The 20846-nt window shown below is 46.4% G+C and overlaps 1 protein-coding gene across 1 annotated transcript in view; it reads left to right on the forward strand.

Moving 5' to 3' along the window:
• Positions 1 to 370: 370 nt before the first annotated feature.
• The window catches only part of LOC138352261 (trans-Golgi network integral membrane protein 2-like), a 94000-nt gene continuing 73524 nt past the window's right edge, over positions 371 to 20846 (forward strand). The window contains exons 1-2 of the mRNA XM_069304630.1: positions 371 to 635; positions 17096 to 17208. Of these exons, the coding sequence (XP_069160731.1) occupies positions 371 to 635; positions 17096 to 17208 (378 nt within the window). The remainder of the gene's footprint in view (positions 636 to 17095; positions 17209 to 20846) is intronic.

Raw genomic sequence — 20846 nt, forward strand, 5'->3', positions numbered from 1 at the left:
TCAGACCTTGATTGTGAGAAGCCTGATTGGGAGTGATCGACGGTTAGCTGGCAAGAGTAAGATGAAAGTACATGGGTTATTGTCTGAGAGTGACATGCCCGTTTGTACTGTCCAGCTAAGGTCGGAATATGTGTCGGCAGAGGTGATGTTGGGAGTATGCCCCGACATACCTGTTCCAAGAGTCCAAGTGATCCTGGGGAATGACTTGTGCTGGACAAAGGTGTTGCCAGGAGTCATAGCGGAGACTGTGCCAGAGGAGTGCCCAGAAGGCCACGGCACGGGTGGGACACCTAAGAGTGGGAACCTGACTGACATCCGAAGAGATGCATCAGGAAACCGCCAAGCCATTGAGTACCCTGTCTCGGTAGTGATGAAGGCAGAGGTGGCCGACGAGGAAGATGCTGGAGAAGAGGAGACAGTGTCGATTCAACCGGTGGAAGATATCGACGTAGGTATAGCGTGGCTGTTTGATGAAGGTGCGACTCAGGAAAATGGAGTCTCAGTGAGGTCAAAAGTGAAGATGACCCAGCCGAAGAAGACTCGTGTGAAGAGAGCAGACCTGAGTAGAGTCCAGCCCACCGAAATTAAGAGCCGGAAGGTGAATGCAACTGTGCTGAGCAGAAGTGAAGAAGGATGTGGGCATACTGAGGACGGGAGTAGAGCGTCAAGTTGTCCACGAGTATGGATAGTGGAGTTAAGATGTTTGAGGTGTCAGGAGTTGACATGTTTCACAGAAAACGTGGAGGAGAGATAGCGAAGAAGAGTAATAGCCGAGAAAATGAAAGGAGAAGAGACAGTATGTGGGGAGAGATGCTTACGAGCACTCTAGGAGAGGTAAAGCGACATGTATGGTCGAGTGCTGTTGGGTGTAGTACAGTGCTCGAAGAAACTTTTAGGGAACGAAGAAGAGTTGAAGGAGAAGAAATGGAGTTGTATAGAGGTGAGAAGTGTGAGAAGAAGATGATGATACAAGCATGGAGGAATAGAAGAAAACCGAGGACTCGATGGAAGTCAAACAGGATGAGGTCTCGGATAAATGAGGAGACGAAAGGGAGGATCGTCGGTGAAGACGAGGGAGTGAAGTATGATGGCAGGAGACGAAGGTATAACGGCAGTAGTTGGAAGTGTGAAGACGACAGAGGAGGTACAGACAGTAGACGTCTGACTCTGGACGAGAAGAGAAGAAGACGAGGAAACGGAGAGTGGAAACAATAAGTAGAGTGGACGAATGGAGTGCAGACGTCCAAGGAGGACAGCCTAGCCAAGATGTGCCAGAGAAGTCAGATCGTTTGCGAGAAGATCATGTTTCTGGCGAGTTGTGAGCCAGATGGTGCAAGGAGCAACGAACTAATTGTAGTCTCCTAAAGGAGTCCGTAAGCAGATCAACCGGTCGAACCAATCTATTGAAGAACGAGACAGTGTGGTGGCGGATGTATTATCCCAAGCTTTGCCACTGGAATAACTCTCAAAAATAAGGGGAGGGGAGTGTTATGATCTCAGCCTACAGGAGAAACGAGTCTCCCCCTTGAGAGTTATTCAACAAGCCTGACCTAACTAGAAAGTATAGGAAATATAGAGGCAATAACACAGATGTAAAATAGTTTGTTGGATTCAATGACCAATTTGAGATTATGGGCAGTAAATAAGGAAATAGATAAATGACTGGTTAGGAGATGTGGATATTTTGCTGGAGGCGTGAGGCTTGCTTCTGGAGGGCTTTGACCTCACATGAGCGCCAAACATTGCAGGGGGAAGCCGCGCTCCGTTCAAGCTCCCATCAGAAAGGAACCCCTAGTGATATATCTCCAAGAGAAGGGAGGTGTGCAGACGTGCCAGCTGTGGAACTGAGCTGGGAACGTTATGGTCTCAAGTCCTGGACGGCGAGGAGTGTTTATTAAGCCAACCAGAGACATTATCGTGGGCCGTTGGAGTGCCCTGACCAAGCTCTGTCAAGAGGGAGGAGCGCCCTCGACCAGACAATCTGTGGTAAGTACGATTTAAGCCAGTTCATAGTGATTGCTTGTAGTTGGTCGTGTGCCCAGCAACAGTAGTAATGTTTATTTAAAAGTTAGAAATGTTTTGGTAAGGTAGGAAGCCTAAATGAGAGGACGGAGATGAGAGAGACAGCTGGAGGGACGAGCAGCAAGTCCTCTCCCGTCGACCATCTGAAGCCAACTGACGGAGCCCAGCTCCTGGCGGCGGAGGACCCTCCCTGAGTGAGTGAGGAGCCGCCCGCGGACGAGGTGGAGCATGGACCAGCCCAAAACGGGGGAGTCCACTCTCACTGCATGTAGAGAGCAGATAGATGTTAGATGCAAACACATTGTGTGGATTACTTCGTCTATGTGTTTATAAGGAAACATTTTTATTGGAGTGTCAATGGGTTGCAGGTTTGTCTTTGGGGAAGAAGTTGCTGAGAACTTCGAAGCCAGCACAGAGGGTGTAGTTGATGAGACACCAAGGTAGTGGAGGAGAGGACCTCAAGCGGTGAGGAGAAGCAGTGAAGAGGAGTGTCACGGGCTTCTGTAGAGGTGGTGAAGCACTACAGTTGCTCGAGGAAACCTCATGGTGTAGCAGCCAGGAGAGCTGTGGAGGACCCTAGTAGAAGTGGTGAAGCTCCATAGAAGCTCAAGGGAAACTTCATGGTGTAGCAGCCTGGAGGAGCTGCAGAGGATCCTGGTAGTGAAACCCGGAAGAACCTGAAGAGATCAGGGTAGTGAATTTCCAGATGTGGAAGGGAAGTTCTAAATGAATACTTGTAGGGAGTTGGTAGAGTGTTTGTCTTTAGCGTGTAAGATGCAGTGAAAAGTGAGTGATTGTTTGCCATTTTTGTACCAAGGAGTGTTTATACTGAAGTTTAGAGTTACAGTCGTAGGCTGGATTACCTACAGATGTATGTGTTCTAGGACTGATAGGGTGATCGATTGATCATTGTTGTGTATCAAGGAACGTTTATACTGATTATATATATATATATATATATATATATATATATATATATATATATATATATATATATATATATATATATATATATATATATATATATATATATATATATAACTGAAAACTCACACCCCAGAAGTGACTCGAACCCATACTCCCAGAAGCAACGCAACTGGTATGTACAAGACGCCTTAATCCACTAGACCATCACGACCGGACAAAATGAGGTGATAGCCGAGGCTATTTGAACCACCCCACCGCCGGCACTCGGATAGTAATCTTGGGCATAGCATTTTACCAAATCACCTCATTCTTTGGGGCACACGTGAGGAACACAAATGCGAACAAGCCTGAATGGTCCCCAGGACAATATGCAACTGAAAACTCACACCCCAGAAGTGACTCGAACCCATACTCCCAGAAGCAACGCAACTGGTATGTACAAGACGCCTTAATCCACTTGACCATCACGACCGGACAAAATGAGGTGATAGCCGAGGCTATTTGAACCACCCCACCGCCGGCACTCGGATAGTAATCTTGGGCATAGCATTTTACCAAATCACCTCATTCTTTGGGGCACACGTGAGGAACACAAATGCGAACAAGCCTGAATGGTCCCCAGGACAATATGCAACTGAAAACTCACACCCCAGAAGTGACTCGAACCCATACTCCCAGAAGCAACGCAACTGGTATGTACAAGACGCCTTAATCCACTTGACCATCACGACCGGACAAAATGAGGTGATAGCCGAGGCTATTTGAACCACCCCACCGCCGGCACTCGAATAGTAATCTTGGGCATAGCATTTTACCAAATCACCTCATTCTTTGGGGCACACGTGAGGAACACAAATGCGAATAAGCCTGAATGGTCCCCAGGACAATATGCAACTGAAAACTCACACCCCAGAAGTGACTCGAACCCATACTCCCAGAAGCAACGCAACTGGTATGTACAAGACGCCTTAATCCACTAGACCATCACGACCGGACAAAATGAGGTGATAGCCGAGGCTATTTGAACCACCCCACCGCCGGCACTCGGATAGTAATCTTGGGCATAGCATTTTACCAAATCACCTCATTCTTTGGGGCACACGTGAGGAACACAAATGCGAACAAGCCTGAATGGTCCCCAGGACAATATGCAACTGAAAACTCACACCCCAGAAGTGACTCGAACCCATACTCCCAGAAGCAACGCAACTGGTATGTACAAGACGCCTTAATCCACTTGACCATCACGACCGGACAAAATGAGGTGATAGCCGAGGCTATTTGAACCACCCCACCGCCGGCACTCGGATAGTAATCTTGGGCATAGCATTTTACCAAATCACCTCATTCTTTGGGGCACACGTGAGGAACACAAATGCGAACAAGCCTGAATGGTCCCCAGGACAATATGCAACTGAAAACTCACACCCCAGAAGTGACTCGAACCCATACTCCCAGAAGCAACGCAACTGGTATGTACAAGACGCCTTAATCCACTTGACCATCACGACCGGACAAAATGAGGTGATAGCCGAGGCTATTTGAACCACCCCACCGCCGGCACTCGAATAGTAATCTTGGGCATAGCATTTTACCAAATCACCTCATTCTTTGGGGCACACGTGAGGAACACAAATGCGAACAAGCCTGAATGGTCCCCAGGACAATATGCAACTGAAAACTCACACCCCAGAAGTGACTCGAACCCATACTCCCAGAAGCAACGCAACTGGTATGTACAAGACGCCTTAATCCACTTGACCATCACGACCGGACAAAATGAGGTGATAGCCGAGGCTATTTGAACCACCCCACCGCCGGCACTCGGATAGTAATCTTGGGCATAGCATTTTACCAAATCACCTCATTCTTTGGGGCACACGTGAGGAACACAAATGCGAACAAGCCTGAATGGTCCCCAGCTAGGACAATATGCAACTGAAAACTCACACCCCAGAAGTGACTCGAACCCATACTCCCAGAAGCAACGCAACTGGTATGTACAAGACGCCTTAATCCACTTGACCATCACGACCGGACAAAATGAGGTGATAGCCGAGGCTATTTGAACCACCCCACCGCCGGCACTCGGATAGTAATCTTGGGCATAGCATTTTACCAAATCCCCTCATTCTTTGGGGCACACGTGAGGAACACAAATGCGAACAAGCCTGAATGGTCCCCAGGACAATATGCAACTGAAAACTCACACCCCAGAAGTGACTCGAACCCATACTCCCAGAAGCAACGCAACTGGTATGTACAAGACGCCTTAATCCACTAGACCATCACGACCGGACAAAATGAGGTGATAGCCGAGGCTATTTGAACCACCCCACCGCCGGCACTCGGATAGTAATCTTGGGCATAGCATTTTACCAAATCACCTCATTCTTTGGGGCACACGTGAGGAACACAAATGCGAACAAGCCTGAATGGTCCCCAGGACAATATGCAACTGAAAACTCACACCCCAGAAGTGACTCGAACCCATACTCCCAGAAGCAACGCAACTGGTATGTACAAGACGCCTTAATCCACTTGACCATCACGACCGGACAAAATGAGGTGATAGCCGAGGCTATTTGAACCACCCCACCGCCGGCACTCGGATAGTAATCTTGGGCAAAGCATTTTACCAAATCACCTCATTCTTTGGGGCACACGTGAGGAACACAAATGCGAACAAGCCTGAATGGTTCCCAGGACAATATGCAACTGAAAACTCACACCCCAGAAGTGACTCGAACCCATACTCCCAGAAGCAACGCAACTGGTATGTACAAGACGCCTTAATCCACTTGACCATCACGACCGGACAAAATGAGGTGATAGCCGAGGCTATTTGAACCACCCCACCGCCGGCACTCGGATAGTAATCTTGGGCATAGCATTTTACCAAATCACCTCATTCTTTGGGGCACACGTGAGGAACACAAATGCGAACAAGCCTGAATGGTCCCCAGGACAATATGCAACTGAAAACTCACACCCCAGAAGTGACTCGAACCCATACTCCCAGAAGCAACGCAACTGGTATGTACAAGACGCCTTAATCCACTTGACCATCACGACCGGACAAAATGAGGTGATAGCCGAGGCTATTTGAACCACCCCACCGCCGGCACTCGGATAGTAATCTTGGGCATAGCATTTTACCAAATCACCTCATTCTTTGGGGCACACGTGAGGAACACAAATGCGAACAAGCCTGAATGGTCCCCAGGACAATATGCAACTGAAAACTCACACCCCAGAAGTGACTCGAACCCATACTCCCAGAAGCAACGCAACTGGTATGTACAAGACGCCTTAATCCACTTGACCATCACGACCGGACAAAATGAGGTGATAGCCGAGGCTATTTGAACCACCCCACCGCCGGCACTCGGATAGTAATCTTGGGCATAGCATTTTACCAAATCACCTCATTCTTTGGGGCACACGTGAGGAACACAAATGCGAACAAGCCTGAATGGTCCCCAGGACAATATGCAACTGAAAACTCACACCCCAGAAGTGACTCGAACCCATACTCCCAGAAGCAACGCAACTGGTATGTACAAGACGCCTTAATCCACTTGACCATCACGACCGGACAAAATGAGGTGATAGCCGAGGCTATTTGAACCACCCCACCGCCGGCACTCGGATAGTAATCTTGGGCATAGCATTTTTCCAAATCACCTTATTCTTTGGGGCACACGTGAGGAACACAAATGCGAACAAGCCTGAATGGTCCCCAGGACAATATGCAACTGAAAACTCACACCCCAGAAGTGACTCGAACCCATACTCCCAGAAGCAACGCAACTGGTATGTACAAGACGCCTTAATCCACTTGACCATCACGACCGGACAAAATGAGGTGATAGCCGAGGCTATTTGAACCACCCCACCGCCGGCACTCGAATAGTAATCTTGGGCATAGCATTTTACCAAATCACCTCATTCTTTGGGGCACACGTGAGGAACACAAATGCGAACAAGCCTGAATGGTCCCCAGGACAATATGCAACTGAAAACTCACACCCCAGAAGTGACTCGAACCCATACTCCCAGAAGCAACGCAACTGGTATGTACAAGACGCCTTAATCCACTTGACCATCACGACCGGACAAAATGAGGTGATAGCCGAGGCTATTTGAACCACCCCACCGCCGGCACTCGGATAGTAATCTTGGGCATAGCATTTTACCAAATCACCTCATTCTTTGGGGCACACGTGAGGAACACAAATGCGAACAAGCCTGAATGGTCCCCAGGACAATATGCAACTGAAAACTCACACCCCAGAAGTGACTCGAACCCATACTCCCAGAAGCAACGCAACTGGTATGTACAAGACGCCTTAATCCACTTGACCATCACGACCGGACAAAATGAGGTGATAGCCGAGGCTATTTGAACCACCCCACCGCCGGCACTCGGATAGTAATCTTGGGCATAGCATTTTACCAAATCACCTCATTCTTTGGGGCACACGTGAGGAACACAAATGCGAACAAGCCTGAATGGTCCCCAGGACAATATGCAACTGAAAACTCACACCCCAGAAGTGACTTGAACCCATACTCCCAGAAGCAACGCAACTGGTATGTACAAGACGCCTTAATCCACTTGACCATCACGACCGGACAAAATGAGGTGATAGCCGAGGCTATTTGAACCACCCCACCGCCGGCACTTGGATAGTAATCTTGGGCATAGCATTTTACCAAATCACCTCATTCTTTGGGGCACACGTGAGGAACACAAATGCGAACAAGCCTGAATGGTCCCCAGGACAATATGCAACTGAAAACTCACACCCCAGAAGTGACTCGAACCCATACTCCCAGAAGCAACGCAACTGGTATGTACAAGACGCCTTAATCCACTTGACCATCACGACCGGACAAAATGAGGTGATAGCCGAGGCTATTTGAACCACCCCACCGCCGGCACTCGGATAGTAATCTTGGGCATAGCATTTTACCAAATCACCTCATTCTTTGGGGCACACGTGAGGAACACAAATGCGAACAAGCCTGAATGGTCCCCAGGACAATATGCAACTGAAAACTCACACCCCAGAAGTGACTTGAACCCATACTCCCAGAAGCAACGCAACTGGTATGTACAAGACGCCTTAATCCACTTGACCATCACGACAGGACAAAATGAGGTGATAGCCGAGGCTATTTGAACCACCCCACCGCCGGCACTCGGATAGTAATCTTGGGCATAGCATTTTACCAAATCACCTCATTCTTTGGGGCACACGTGTGTAACACAAATGCGAACAAGCCTTAATGGTCCCCAGGACAATATGCAACTGAAAACTCACACCCCAGAAGTGACTCGAACCCATACTCCCAGAAGCAACGCAACTGGTATGTACAAGACGCCTTAATCCACTTGACCATCACGACCGGACAAAATGAGGTGATAGCCGAGGCTATTTGAACCGCCCCACCGCCGGCACTCGGATAGTAATCTTGGGCATAGCATTTTACCAAATCACCTCATTCTTTGGGGCACACGTGAGGAACACAAATGCGAACAAGCCTGAATGGTCCCCAGGACAATATGCAACTGAAAACTCACACCCCAGAAGTGACTCGAACCCATACTCCCAGAAGCAACGCAACTGGTATGTACAAGACGCCTTAATCCACTTGACCATCACGACCGGACAAAATGAGGTGATAGCCGAGGCTATTTGTACCACCCCACCGCCGGCACTCGGATAGTAATCTTGGGCATAGCATTTTACCAAATCACCTCATTCTTTGGGGCACACGTGAGGAACACAAATGCGAACAAGCCTGAATGGTCCCCAGGACAATATGCAACTGAAAACTCACACCCCAGAAGTGACTCGAACCCATACTCCCAGAAGCAACGCAACTGGTATGTACAAGACGCCTTAATCCACTTGACCATCACGACCGGACAAAATGAGGTGATAGCCGAGGCTATTTGAACCACCCCACCGCCGGCACTCGGATAGTAATCTTGGGCATAGCATTTTACCAAATCACCTCATTCTTTGGGGCACACGTGAGGAACACAAATGCGAACAAGCCTGAATGGTCCCCAGGACAATATGCAACTGAAAACTCACACCCCAGAAGTGACTCGAACCCATACTCCCAGAAGCAACGCAACTGGTATGTACAAGATGCCTTAATCCACTTGACCATCACGACCGGACAAAATGAGGTGATAGCCGAGGCTATTTGAACCACCCCACCGCCGGCACTCGGATAGTAATCTTGGGCATAGCATTTTACCAAATCACCTCATTCTTTGGGGCACACGTGAGGAACACAAATGCGAACAAGCCTGAATGGTCCCCAGGACAATATGCAACTGAAAACTCACACCCCAGAAGTGACTCGAACCCATACTCCCAGAAGCAACACAACTGGTATGTACAAGACGCCTTAATCCACTTGACCATCACGACCGGACAAAATGAGGTGATAGCCGAGGCTATTTGAACCACCCCACCGCCGGCACTCGGATAGTAATCTAGGGCATAGCATTTTACCAAATGACCTCATTCTTTGGGGCACACGTGAGGAACACAAATGCGAACAAGCCTGAATGGTCCCCAGGAAAATATGCAACTGAAAACTCACACCCCAGAAGTGACTCGAACCCATACTCCCAGAAGCAACGCAACTGGTATGTACAAGACGCCTTAATCCACTTGACCATCACGACCGGACAAAATGAGGTGATAGCCGAGGCTATTTGAACCACCCCACCGCCTGCACTCGGATAGTAATCTTGGGCATAGCATTTTACCAAATCACCTCATTCTTTGGGGCACACGTGAGGAACACAAATGCGAACAAGCCTGAATGGTCCCCAGGACAATATGCAACTGAAAACTCACACCCCAGAAGTGACTCGAACCCATACTCCCAGAAGCAACGCAACTGGTATGTACAAGACGCCTTAATCCACTTGACCATCACGACCGGACAAAATGAGGTGATAGCCGAGGCTATTTGAACCACCCCACCGCCGGCACTCGTATAGTAATCTTGGGCATAGCATTTTACCAAATCACCTCATTCTTTGGGGCACACGTGAGGAACACAAATGCGAACAAGCCTGAATGGTCCCCAGGACAATATGCAACTGAAAACTCACACCCCAGAAGTGACTCGAACCCATACTCCCAGAAGCAACACAACTGGTATGTACAAGACGCCTTAATCCACTTGACCATCACGACCGGACAAAATGAGGTGATAGCCGAGGCTATTTGAACCACCCCACCGCCGGCACTCGGATAGTAATCTAGGGCATAGCATTTTACCAAATGACCTCATTCTTTGGGGCACACGTGAGGAACACAAATGCGAACAAGCCTGAATGGTCCCCAGGAAAATATGCAACTGAAAACTCACACCCCAGAAGTGACTCGAACCCATACTCCCAGAAGCAACGCAACTGGTATGTACAAGACGCCTTAATCCACTTGACCATCACGACCGGACAAAATGAGGTGATAGCCGAGGCTATTTGAACCACCCCACCGCCTGCACTCGGATAGTAATCTTGGGCATAGCATTTTACCAAATCACCTCATTCTTTGGGGCACACGTGAGGAACACAAATGCGAACAAGCCTGAATGGTCCCCAGGACAATATGCAACTGAAAACTCACACCCCAGAAGTGACTCGAACCCATACTCCCAGAAGCAACGCAACTGGTATGTACAAGACGCCTTAATCCACTTGACCATCACGACCGGACAAAATGAGGTGATAGCCGAGGCTATTTGAACCACCCCACCGCCGGCACTCGTATAGTAATCTTGGGCATAGCATTTTACCAAATCACCTCATTCTTTGGGGCACACGTGAGGAACACAAATGCGAACAAGCCTGAATGGTCCCCAGGACAATATGCAACTGAAAACTCACACCCCAGAAGTGACTCGAACCCATACTCCCAGAAGCAACGCAACTGGTATGTACAAGACGCCTTAATCCACTTGACCATCACGACCGGACAAAATGAGGTGATAGCCGAGGCTATTTGAACCACCCCACCGCCGGCACTCGGATAGTAATCTTGGGCATAGCATTTTACCAAATCACCTCATTCTTTGGGGCACACGTGAGGAACACAAATGCGAACAAGCCTGAATGGTCCCCAGGACAATATGCAACTGAAAACTCACACCCCAGAAGTGACTCGAACCCATACTCCCAGAAGCAACGCAACTGGTATGTACAAGACGCCTTAATCCACTTGACCATCACGACCGGACAAAATGAGGTGATAGCCGAGGCTATTTGAACCACCCCACCGCCGGCACTCGGATAGTAATCTTGGGCATAGCATTTTACCAAATCACCTCATTCTTTGGGGCACACGTGAGGAACACAAATGCGAACAAGCCTGAATGGTCCCCAGGACAATATGCAACTGAAAACTCACACCCCAGAAGTGACTCGAACCCATACTCCCAGAAGCAACGCAACTGGTATGTACAAGACGCCTTGATCCACTTGACCATCACGACCGGACAAAATGAGGTGATAGCCGAGGCTATTTGAACCACCCCACCGCCGGCACTCGGATAGTAATCTTGGGCATAGCATTTTACCAAATCACCTCATTCTTTGGGGCACACGTGAGGAACACAAATGCGAACAAGCCTGAATGGTCCCCAGGACAATATGCAACTGAAAACTCACACCCCAGAAGAGACTCGAACCCATACTCCCAGAAGCAACGCAACTGGTATGTACAAGACGCCTTAATCCACTTGACCATCACGACCGGACAAAATGAGGTGATAGCCGAGGCTATTTGAACCACCCCACCGCCGGCACTCGGATAGTAATCTTGGGCATAGCATTTTACCAAATCACCTCATTCTTTGGGGCACACGTGAGGAACACAAATGCGAACAAGCCTGAATGGTCCCCAGGACAATATGCAACTGAAAACTCACACCCCAGAAGTGACTCGAACCCATACTCCCATAAGCAACGCAACTGGTATGTACAAGACGCCTTAATCCACTTGACCATCACGACCGGACAAAATGAGGTGATAGCCGAGGCTATTTGAACCACCCCACCGCCGGCACTCGGATAGTAATCTTGGGCATAGCATTTTACCAAATCACCTCATTCTTTGGGGCACACGTGAGGAACACAAATGCGAACAAGCCTGAATGGTCCCCAGGACAATATGCAACTGAAAACTCACACCCCAGAAGTGACTCGAACCCATACTCCCAGAAGCAACGCAACTGGTATGTACAAGACGCCTTAATCCACTTGACCATCACGACCGGACAAAATGAGGTGATAGCCGAGGCTATTTGAACCACCCCACCGCCGGCACTCGGATAGTAATCTTGGGCATAGCATTTTACCAAATCACCTCATTCTTTTGGGCACACGTGAGGAACACAAATGCGAACAAGCCTGAATGGTCCCCAGGACAATATGCAACTGAAAACTCACACCCCAGAAGTGACTCGAACCCATACTCCCAGAAGCAACGCAACTGGTATGTACAAGACGCCTTAATCCACTTGACCATCACGACCGGACAAAATGAGGTGATAGCCGAGGCTATTTGAACCACCCCACCGCCGGCACTCGGATAGTAATCTTGGGCATAGCATTTTACCAAATCACCTCATTCTTTGGGGCACACGTGAGGAACACAAATGCGAACAAGCCTGAATGGTCCCCAGGACAATATGCAACTGAAAACTCACACCCCAGAAGTGACTCGAACCCATACTCCCAGAAGCAACGCAACTGGTATGTACAAGACGCCTTAATCCACTTGACCATCACGACCGGACAAAATGAGGTGATAGCCGAGGCTATTTGAACCACCCCACCGCCGGCACTCGGATAGTAATCTTGGGCATAGCATTTTACCAAATCACCTCATTCTTTGGGGCACACGTGAGGAACACAAATGCGAACAAGCCTGAATGGTCCCCAGGACAATATGCAACTGAAAACTCACACCCCAGAAGTGACTCGAACCCATACTCCCAGAAGCAACGCAACTGGTATGTACAAGACGCCTTAATCCACTTGACCATCACGACCGGACAAAATGAGGTGATAGCCGAGGCTATTTGAACCACCCCACCGCCGGCACTCGGATAGTAATCTTGGGCATAGCATTTTACCAAATCACCTCATTCTTTGGGGCACACGTGAGGAACACAAATGCGAACAAGCCTGAAAGGGGTGGGGTGGTTCAAATAGCCTCGGCTATCACCTCATTTTGTCCGGTCGTGATGGTCAAGTGGATTAAGGCGTCTTGTACATACCAGTTGCGTTGCTTCTGGGAGTATGGGTTCGAGTCACTTCTGGGGTGTGAGTTTTCAGTTGCATATTGTCCTGGGGACCATTCAGGCTTGTTCGCATTTGTGTTCCTCACGTGTGCCCCAAAGAATGAGGTGATTTGGTAAAATGCTATGCCCAAGATTACTATCCGAGTGCCGGCGGTGGGGTGGTTCAAATAGCCTTGGCTATCACCTCATTTTGTCCGGTCGTGATGGTCAAGTGGATTAAGGCGTCTTGTACATACCAGTTGCGTTGCTTCTGGGAGTATGGGTTCGAGTCACTTCTGGGGTGTGAGTTTTCAGTTGCATATTGTCCTGGGGACCATTCAGGCTTGTTCGCATTTGTGTTCCTCACGTGTGCCCCAAAGAATGAGGTGATTTGGTAAAATGCTATGCCCAAGATTACTATCCGAGTGCCGGCGGTGGGGTGGTTCAAATAGCCTCGGCTATCACCTCATTTTGTCCGGTCGTGATGGTCAAGTGGATTAAGGCGTCTTGTACATACCAGTTGCGTTGCTTCTGGGAGTATGGGTTCGAGTCACTTCTGGGGTGTGAGTTTTCAGTTGCATATTGTCCTGGGGACCATTCAGGCTTGTTCGCATTTGTGTTCCTCACGTGTGCCCCAAAGAATGAGGTGATTTGGTAAAATGCTATGCCCAAGATTACTATCCGAGTGCCGGCGGTGGGGTGGTTCAAATAGCCTCGGCTATCACCTCATTTTGTCCGGTCGTGATGGTCAAGTGGATTAAGGCGTCTTGTACATACCAGTTGCGTTGCTTCTGGGAGTATGGGTTCGAGTCACTTCTGGGGTGTGAGTTTTCAGTTGCATATTGTCCTGGGGACCATTCAGGCTTGTTCGCATTTGTGTTCCTCACGTGTGCCCCAAAGAATGAGGTGATTTGGTAAAATGCTATGCCCAAGATTACTATCCGAGTGCCGGCGGTGGGGTGGTTCAAATAGCCTCGGCTATCACCTCATTTTGTCCGGTCGTGATGGTCAAGTGGATTAAGGCGTCTTGTACATACCAGTTGCGTTGCTTCTGGGAGTATGGGTTCGAGTCACTTCTGGGGTGTGAGTTTTCAGTTGCATATTGTCCTGGGGACCATTCAGGCTTGTTCGCATTTGTGTTCCTCACGTGTGCCCCAAAGAATGAGGTGATTTGGTAAAATGCTATGCCCAAGATTACTATCCGAGTGCCGGCGGTGGGGTGGTTCAAATAGCCTCGGCTATCACCTCATTTTGTCCGGTCGTGATGGTCAAGTGGATTAAGGCGTCTTGTACATACCAGTTGCGTTGCTTATGGGAGTATGGGTTCGAGTCACTTCTGGGGTGTGAGTTTTCAGTTGCATATTGTCCTGGGGACCATTCAGGCTTGTTCGCATTTGTGTTCCTCACGTGTGCCCCAAAGAATGAGGTGATTTGGTAAAATGCTATGCCCAAAATTACTATCCGAGTGCCGGCGGTGGGGTGGTTCAAATAGCCTCGGCTATCACCTCATTTTGTCCGGTCGTGATGGTCAAGTGGATTAAGGCGTCTTGTACATACCAGTTGCGTTGCTTCTGGGAGTATGGGTTCGAGTCACTTCTGGGGTGTGAGTTTTCAGTTGCATATTGTCCTGGGGACCATTCAGGCTTGTTCGCATTTGTGTTCCTCACGTGTGCCCCAAAGAATGAGGTGATTTGGTAAAATGCTATGCCCAAGATTACTATCCGAGTGCCGGCGGTGGGGTGGTTCAAATAGCCTCGGCTATCACCTCATTTTGTCCGGTCGTGATGGTCAAGTGGATTAAGGCGTCTTGTACATACCAGTTGCGTTGCTTCTGGGAGTATGGGTTCGAGTCACTTCTGGGGTGTGAGTTTTCAGTTGCATATTGTCCTGGGGACCATTCAGGCTTGTTCGCATTTGTGTTCCTCACGTGTGCCCCAAAGAATGAGGTGATTTGGTAAAATGCTATGCCCAAGATTACTATCCGAGTGCCGGCGGTGGGGTGGTTCAAATAGCCTCGGCTATCACCTCATTTTGTCCGGTCGTGATGGTCAAGTGGATTAAGGCGTCTTGTACATACCAGTTGCGTTGCTTCTGGGAGTATGGGTTCGAGTCACTTCTGGGGTGTGAGTTTTCAGTTGCATATTGTCCTGGGGACCATTCAGGCTTGTTCGCATTTGTGTTCCTCACGTGTGCCCCAAAGAATGAGGTGATTTGGTAAAATGCTATGCCCAAGATTACTATCCGAGTGCCGGCGGTGGGGTGGTTCAAATAGCCTCGGCTATCACCTCATTTTGTCCGGTCGTGATGGTCAAGTGGATTAAGGCGTCTTGTACATACCAGTTGCGTTGCTTCTGGGAGTATGGGTTCGAGTCACTTCTGGGGTGTGAGTTTTCAGTTGCATATTGTCCTGGGGACCATTCAGGCTTGTTCGCATTTGTGTTCCTCACGTGTGCCCCAAAGAATGAGGTGATTTGGTAAAATGCTATGCCCAAGATTACTATCCGAGTGCCGGCGGTGGGGTGGTTCAAATAGCCTCGGCTATCACCTCATTTTGTCCGGTCGTGATGGTCAAGTGGATTAAGGCGTCTTGTACATACCAGTTGCGTTGCTTCTGGGAGTATGGGTTCGAGTCACATCTGGGGTGTGAGTTTTCAGTTGCATATTGTCCTGGGGACCATTCAGGCTTGTTCGCATATATATATATATATATATATATATATATATATATATATATATATATATATATATATATATATATATATATATATATATATATATATATATATATATATATATATATATTTATATATATATATATATATATATATATATATATATATATATATATATATATATATGTTATTGCACTCATACGCTGATTTTCCTTGTACATGTTTATAGATATGTATTCTCTTGCTGATAGTGCAACATTGTATTATAAGACTTGACCTACTTGAGGAGGTTGGTAATATGAGGTGGTGAATCAGGAGATAGAATACCACTTGATAAGCAGATGATAGAGTTCTGATGGTGTTGGAGTGCAACCTGACTGAAATAATATAGTGTAGGAGAGAGAGAGAGAGAGAGAGAGAGAGAGAGAGAGAGAGAGAGAGAGAGAGAGAGAGAGAGAGAGAGAGAGAGAGAGAGAGAGAGAGAGAGAGAGAGAGAGAGAAAGAACCAAGAACCCCTGCTGTGGACAGGGTAGGACGAAAAACTAGTAAATCAAAGGGGATTGAAGAGATCATATCACATAAGGAGAGAGTGGGGAGTCATAGCGGCTCGAGTGGGTGTGTGCACGTGACAACGAGGCTAAGTGTTGGAGTCGCATCCCCTAAACGTGTGACATTGAGCCCCTCTCCAAGAGCCAGAAGCGCCAAGTGTGATCTCCTAGTGAAGTATAAGCACTCCACTGAATTGTGGGTTGGGTTGTCCGTAAAGAAGGAACAATACGACAACGCCACCAACCCACACTATAATACATCCTTTGTAAATTGCATGTACTTTAGTAACGTTGACATGAAGCACCCCATGTACTCAGATGCAAGTAAAGGTGAACTTAGACTTCTCAAGTCTGAAGTAAAAAGTAAAATAATAACAGATCTGATCTCTCTTCAGCTCAAAACTCATTCGATCTTAGCTCTTGATAAAGAACATATTTGCAAATGTATGGGAGATCCCATTTCACCGGCAAAAGAAGCTTTCTCGAGCTTGTTTCCAAAAACAATCATGTGAAACAAAATGTTTAAATTTGTATCCCGATCTGTACACAACGTTAACGGGCAAATGTGTACATGTAAAACAATTAAGCTGGGCTTTTCAGCTTTCGATGACAAGCGAAACCTAATTAGTCCCTCGGAATCACTCGCTTACGGTCATCCTGACATACCAGGGCGTGAGGTACAGGTCGAGAAGGAACAGGTAGAGGAGCAACAGGTAGAGGTGGGAGATAATGCCAACCACCACCACCTGTTAAACTCCCCTTATTCCTTATTTTTAATCTGCAGGAAAAGGTGGATAAAACAGCTGAGCAAATGTTCCCCACAATAACAGATTCTGTTTATGTAATGACATCATTTATATAATTGATTATCTTTTAATATGCTTCAATTATTATGATAAATGTGTCAGTGTTGGGGCCTGACAGATGAGTGGACAGCGCTCGGTATTCATAGTCCTTAGGTTGCTGGGGTCGATCGCCAGTCAAGGCGGAAACAAACGGGCAGAGTTTCTTTCACCATGATGCACCTATTCACCTAGCAGTAAATAGATACCTGTGAGTTACAGCTGCTACAGGCTGCTTCCTGAGGGTGTATAACAAAAAGAAGGCCTGGTCGAGGACCGGGCCGCAGAGACGCTAAGCCCCGAAACCTCAAAATGTTAAATATGCTTCAATGATTATTGTAATTGCTCTTTTACTGATGTATTATGTTACGCATTATTTTTACTGATCATTCTGATGAAATTTCTATGTTTAATAACTTTAGTTTATGTTTTCTAAAAAACTTATAAGCACATGTTGTGATCTTACTTCCTTTTCAGGAGTAGACCCAACACATTTAAACCATTAGGTACGCCAGTATTTAATACAAGTTGTCCTAATGGAATTTAATTTCACTATAGCTTTGTCAGGCGTCTTTCTTCCCAGCCCATCGTCAGGTGCGACACACTTTACTAGGCTGGGTCCTGACCACGAATTAAAGTCTTAGAAAAGAATGTAGCACATCGACTATATTTCATCCATATTATACACAAACACTTATGTACACTGTACCGATTATATATATATATATATATATATATATATATATATATATATATATATATATATATATATATATATATATATATATATACACACACACAAGCCAAGTCACAGAATAATAATATATAAGCTGTCACCAGTCAGTATATACTTCTCTAACAGAACACTCATTTCATCACACTATTTCCAATATTTGTAAAATCAGACAGTTCACATAACTCCCTTTGGCGCCTCCCTCAACACCACTTCAGTACTTTTCGCACATCGTTATCAGGAGATATTCTTAAACTCTTAAAGCAGCGAAACAGTCACACTATGTCACTGAGTGGAATTAAGCTGAAATCAAATACGTCGTCGACTGCCAGCCTGGACTTAATGTCAGCGTTACTGGAGAGAGTGGAGTACTGACTACGCTCCAGTTTCTCCAGGCGTTCATTGCTTCGTCCGGCGACTCTGATTGGCCATCAGAATTCCCGCTACCGGACAAGCCGTGCCGTACTGGTCCCTAAACAACCCCCACGGTTGTTATCCTCGTTTTAGGACGTAAACAATTCGTGGGTGGCTTACAACCTCCACGCTTTTAAATCCTACAATAATTTGATATATATGAACTGTGATATTACACTTTTTAAATCCTACCTTGGTGTGACGAATTAACACGTCTTGCTCCCTTTACTTAACAATGTGTTTTCTCTACAACACCCACTGTCCCCTCCTTACCAAACAAGTAACTGATAAAAGAAAAAAATAACCCGTGGCTCACAAGTGGCATAATTAAATCAATCAACAAAAAACATGAATATGAAAAGAAATTTAGGAGTGGCCTAGTTACAAAGGAAGTAGTTAAAAGGTACTCATCCGTGCTTACCAGTATCATAAGAAAAGCTAAACTTTCATATTATGAGACTAGATTCAAAGCAGCAAAAGGCAACATGAAAAGCACATGGAATACCATCTCTAATATCCTAGGAACTAAACAACACTCCCACAACCAGATAACACTCTCTAAGGATGGCCATACACCGTCATCTGACTTAGAAATGACGAATGAATTTAATAGCTTCTTTTCATCGATTGGTGCTAACCTTGCAAGTAAAATCCCACAGACTCAGACACATATCAACACATATCTCTCAGGCAGATATCCAAATTCTCTTCTCCTTTCACCAGTCAGCCCGACAGATGTTGTGTCCATCATACACTCACTAAAAACTAAAGCTGGGATCATCAGTGAAATCCCATCCATTATATACAAGAGAGCCTCCCATGCCCTTGCCCCACCTGTAGCTCTGCTGTTCAACAAATCCCTTGAGTGTCATACCTTCCCTGATATCCTTAAAAAAGCAAGAGTAACGCCAGTTCATAAAGGAGGTAATCCGGCAGACAAACAATTACAGACCAATATCAAACCTACCCATACTATCAAAAATATTTGAAAAAAATACCTACAAACAGCTCTACTCCTACCTCGTAAAATTCGACATTCTTAGCCCCTGTCAGTTTGGCTTCCGCTCCCAAAAGAGTACCAATGATGCAATTATTAGTCTCCTTGATATAATTTACTCAGTCCTTGACAAAAATGAGTTTCCGATTGGACTCTTCATTGACCTGAGAAAGGCCTTTGATACTGTTAATCACGATTACCTCTTATGTAAATTCCATCATTATGGAATCCGAGGCCATACACTGGACTATATCCAATCCTATCTTAGTGATAGACACCAATGTGTAGCCATCAATAATATAACCTCTCCCACTCTACCAATAACCGTTGGAGTGCCACAGGGCAGCATCTTGGGACCTCTTCTATTTCGTATATACATCAATGATCTGCCTAATATCTCTAACATTCTGAAACCTATTTTGTTTGCTGATGATACTACCCTCATCTACTCCAACCCCAACCCACATACACTAAATAATGTTGTTAATAATGAACTAAAAAAAGTCCACTTATGGATGTCAACCAACAAACACTTAACATAGAAAAGACCTACTACATCTTATATGGAAGCAAATCTACAAATGCAATTCAGCTTCAGATAGTGTAAACATTAGCAATAAAAATGATGGAAAGTTTCTCGGCCTATTCCTAGACAAGAGACTCAACTTCAGTACCTACATACAACACATAACTACGAAAGTCTCTAAAACAGTTGGTATACTCTACAAAATCAGATATTATGTACCTAACTCTGCTCTCATCTCTCTATATTATGCACTAATCTATCCCTATCTCAACTATGGTATCTATGCATGGGGTTCAACCACTGCAAACCACCTCAAGTCCATCATCACCCAGCAAAAATCTGCTGGGTGATGATGATCAGAATAATATCAAATTCTGCTTTCAGGCAACACTCAGCCCCCTTGTTTAACTCCCTAAACATGCTAAACATAATCTCACTCCACAAATTCTCTTGTGTCAACTACATTTACAAAACCCTGTTCTTAAATGCAAATCCTTGTCTGAAACTCTTCCTGGACAGATGTAATAGGACCCATTATCACCACACCAGAAATAAATATCTTTTTGATATCCCCAGAGTTAAACTTAATCTGTGTAAACACTCTATGCAAATCAAGGGACCCAGTTTATGGAACTCACTCCCTATTGAATTGAAAAGCTGTCCAACTTTTACATCATTCAAAATAAATACTAAAAAGTACCTAATTTCATCTTCATTTTTTCACCTTTTGCCTTAAAATTGCACTGTATCTATTGCTACCCAATCTCCCAACCTTTATGTTCCCAATTTGAACATCTTTACCATTGTGATCATTGCTGTCTTCTTATATGTGCTGCCAA

Source organism: Procambarus clarkii, chromosome 5, assembly GCF_040958095.1.
Source record: "Procambarus clarkii isolate CNS0578487 chromosome 5, FALCON_Pclarkii_2.0, whole genome shotgun sequence".
NCBI classification, from domain to species: Eukaryota; Metazoa; Arthropoda; class Malacostraca; order Decapoda; family Cambaridae; genus Procambarus; species Procambarus clarkii.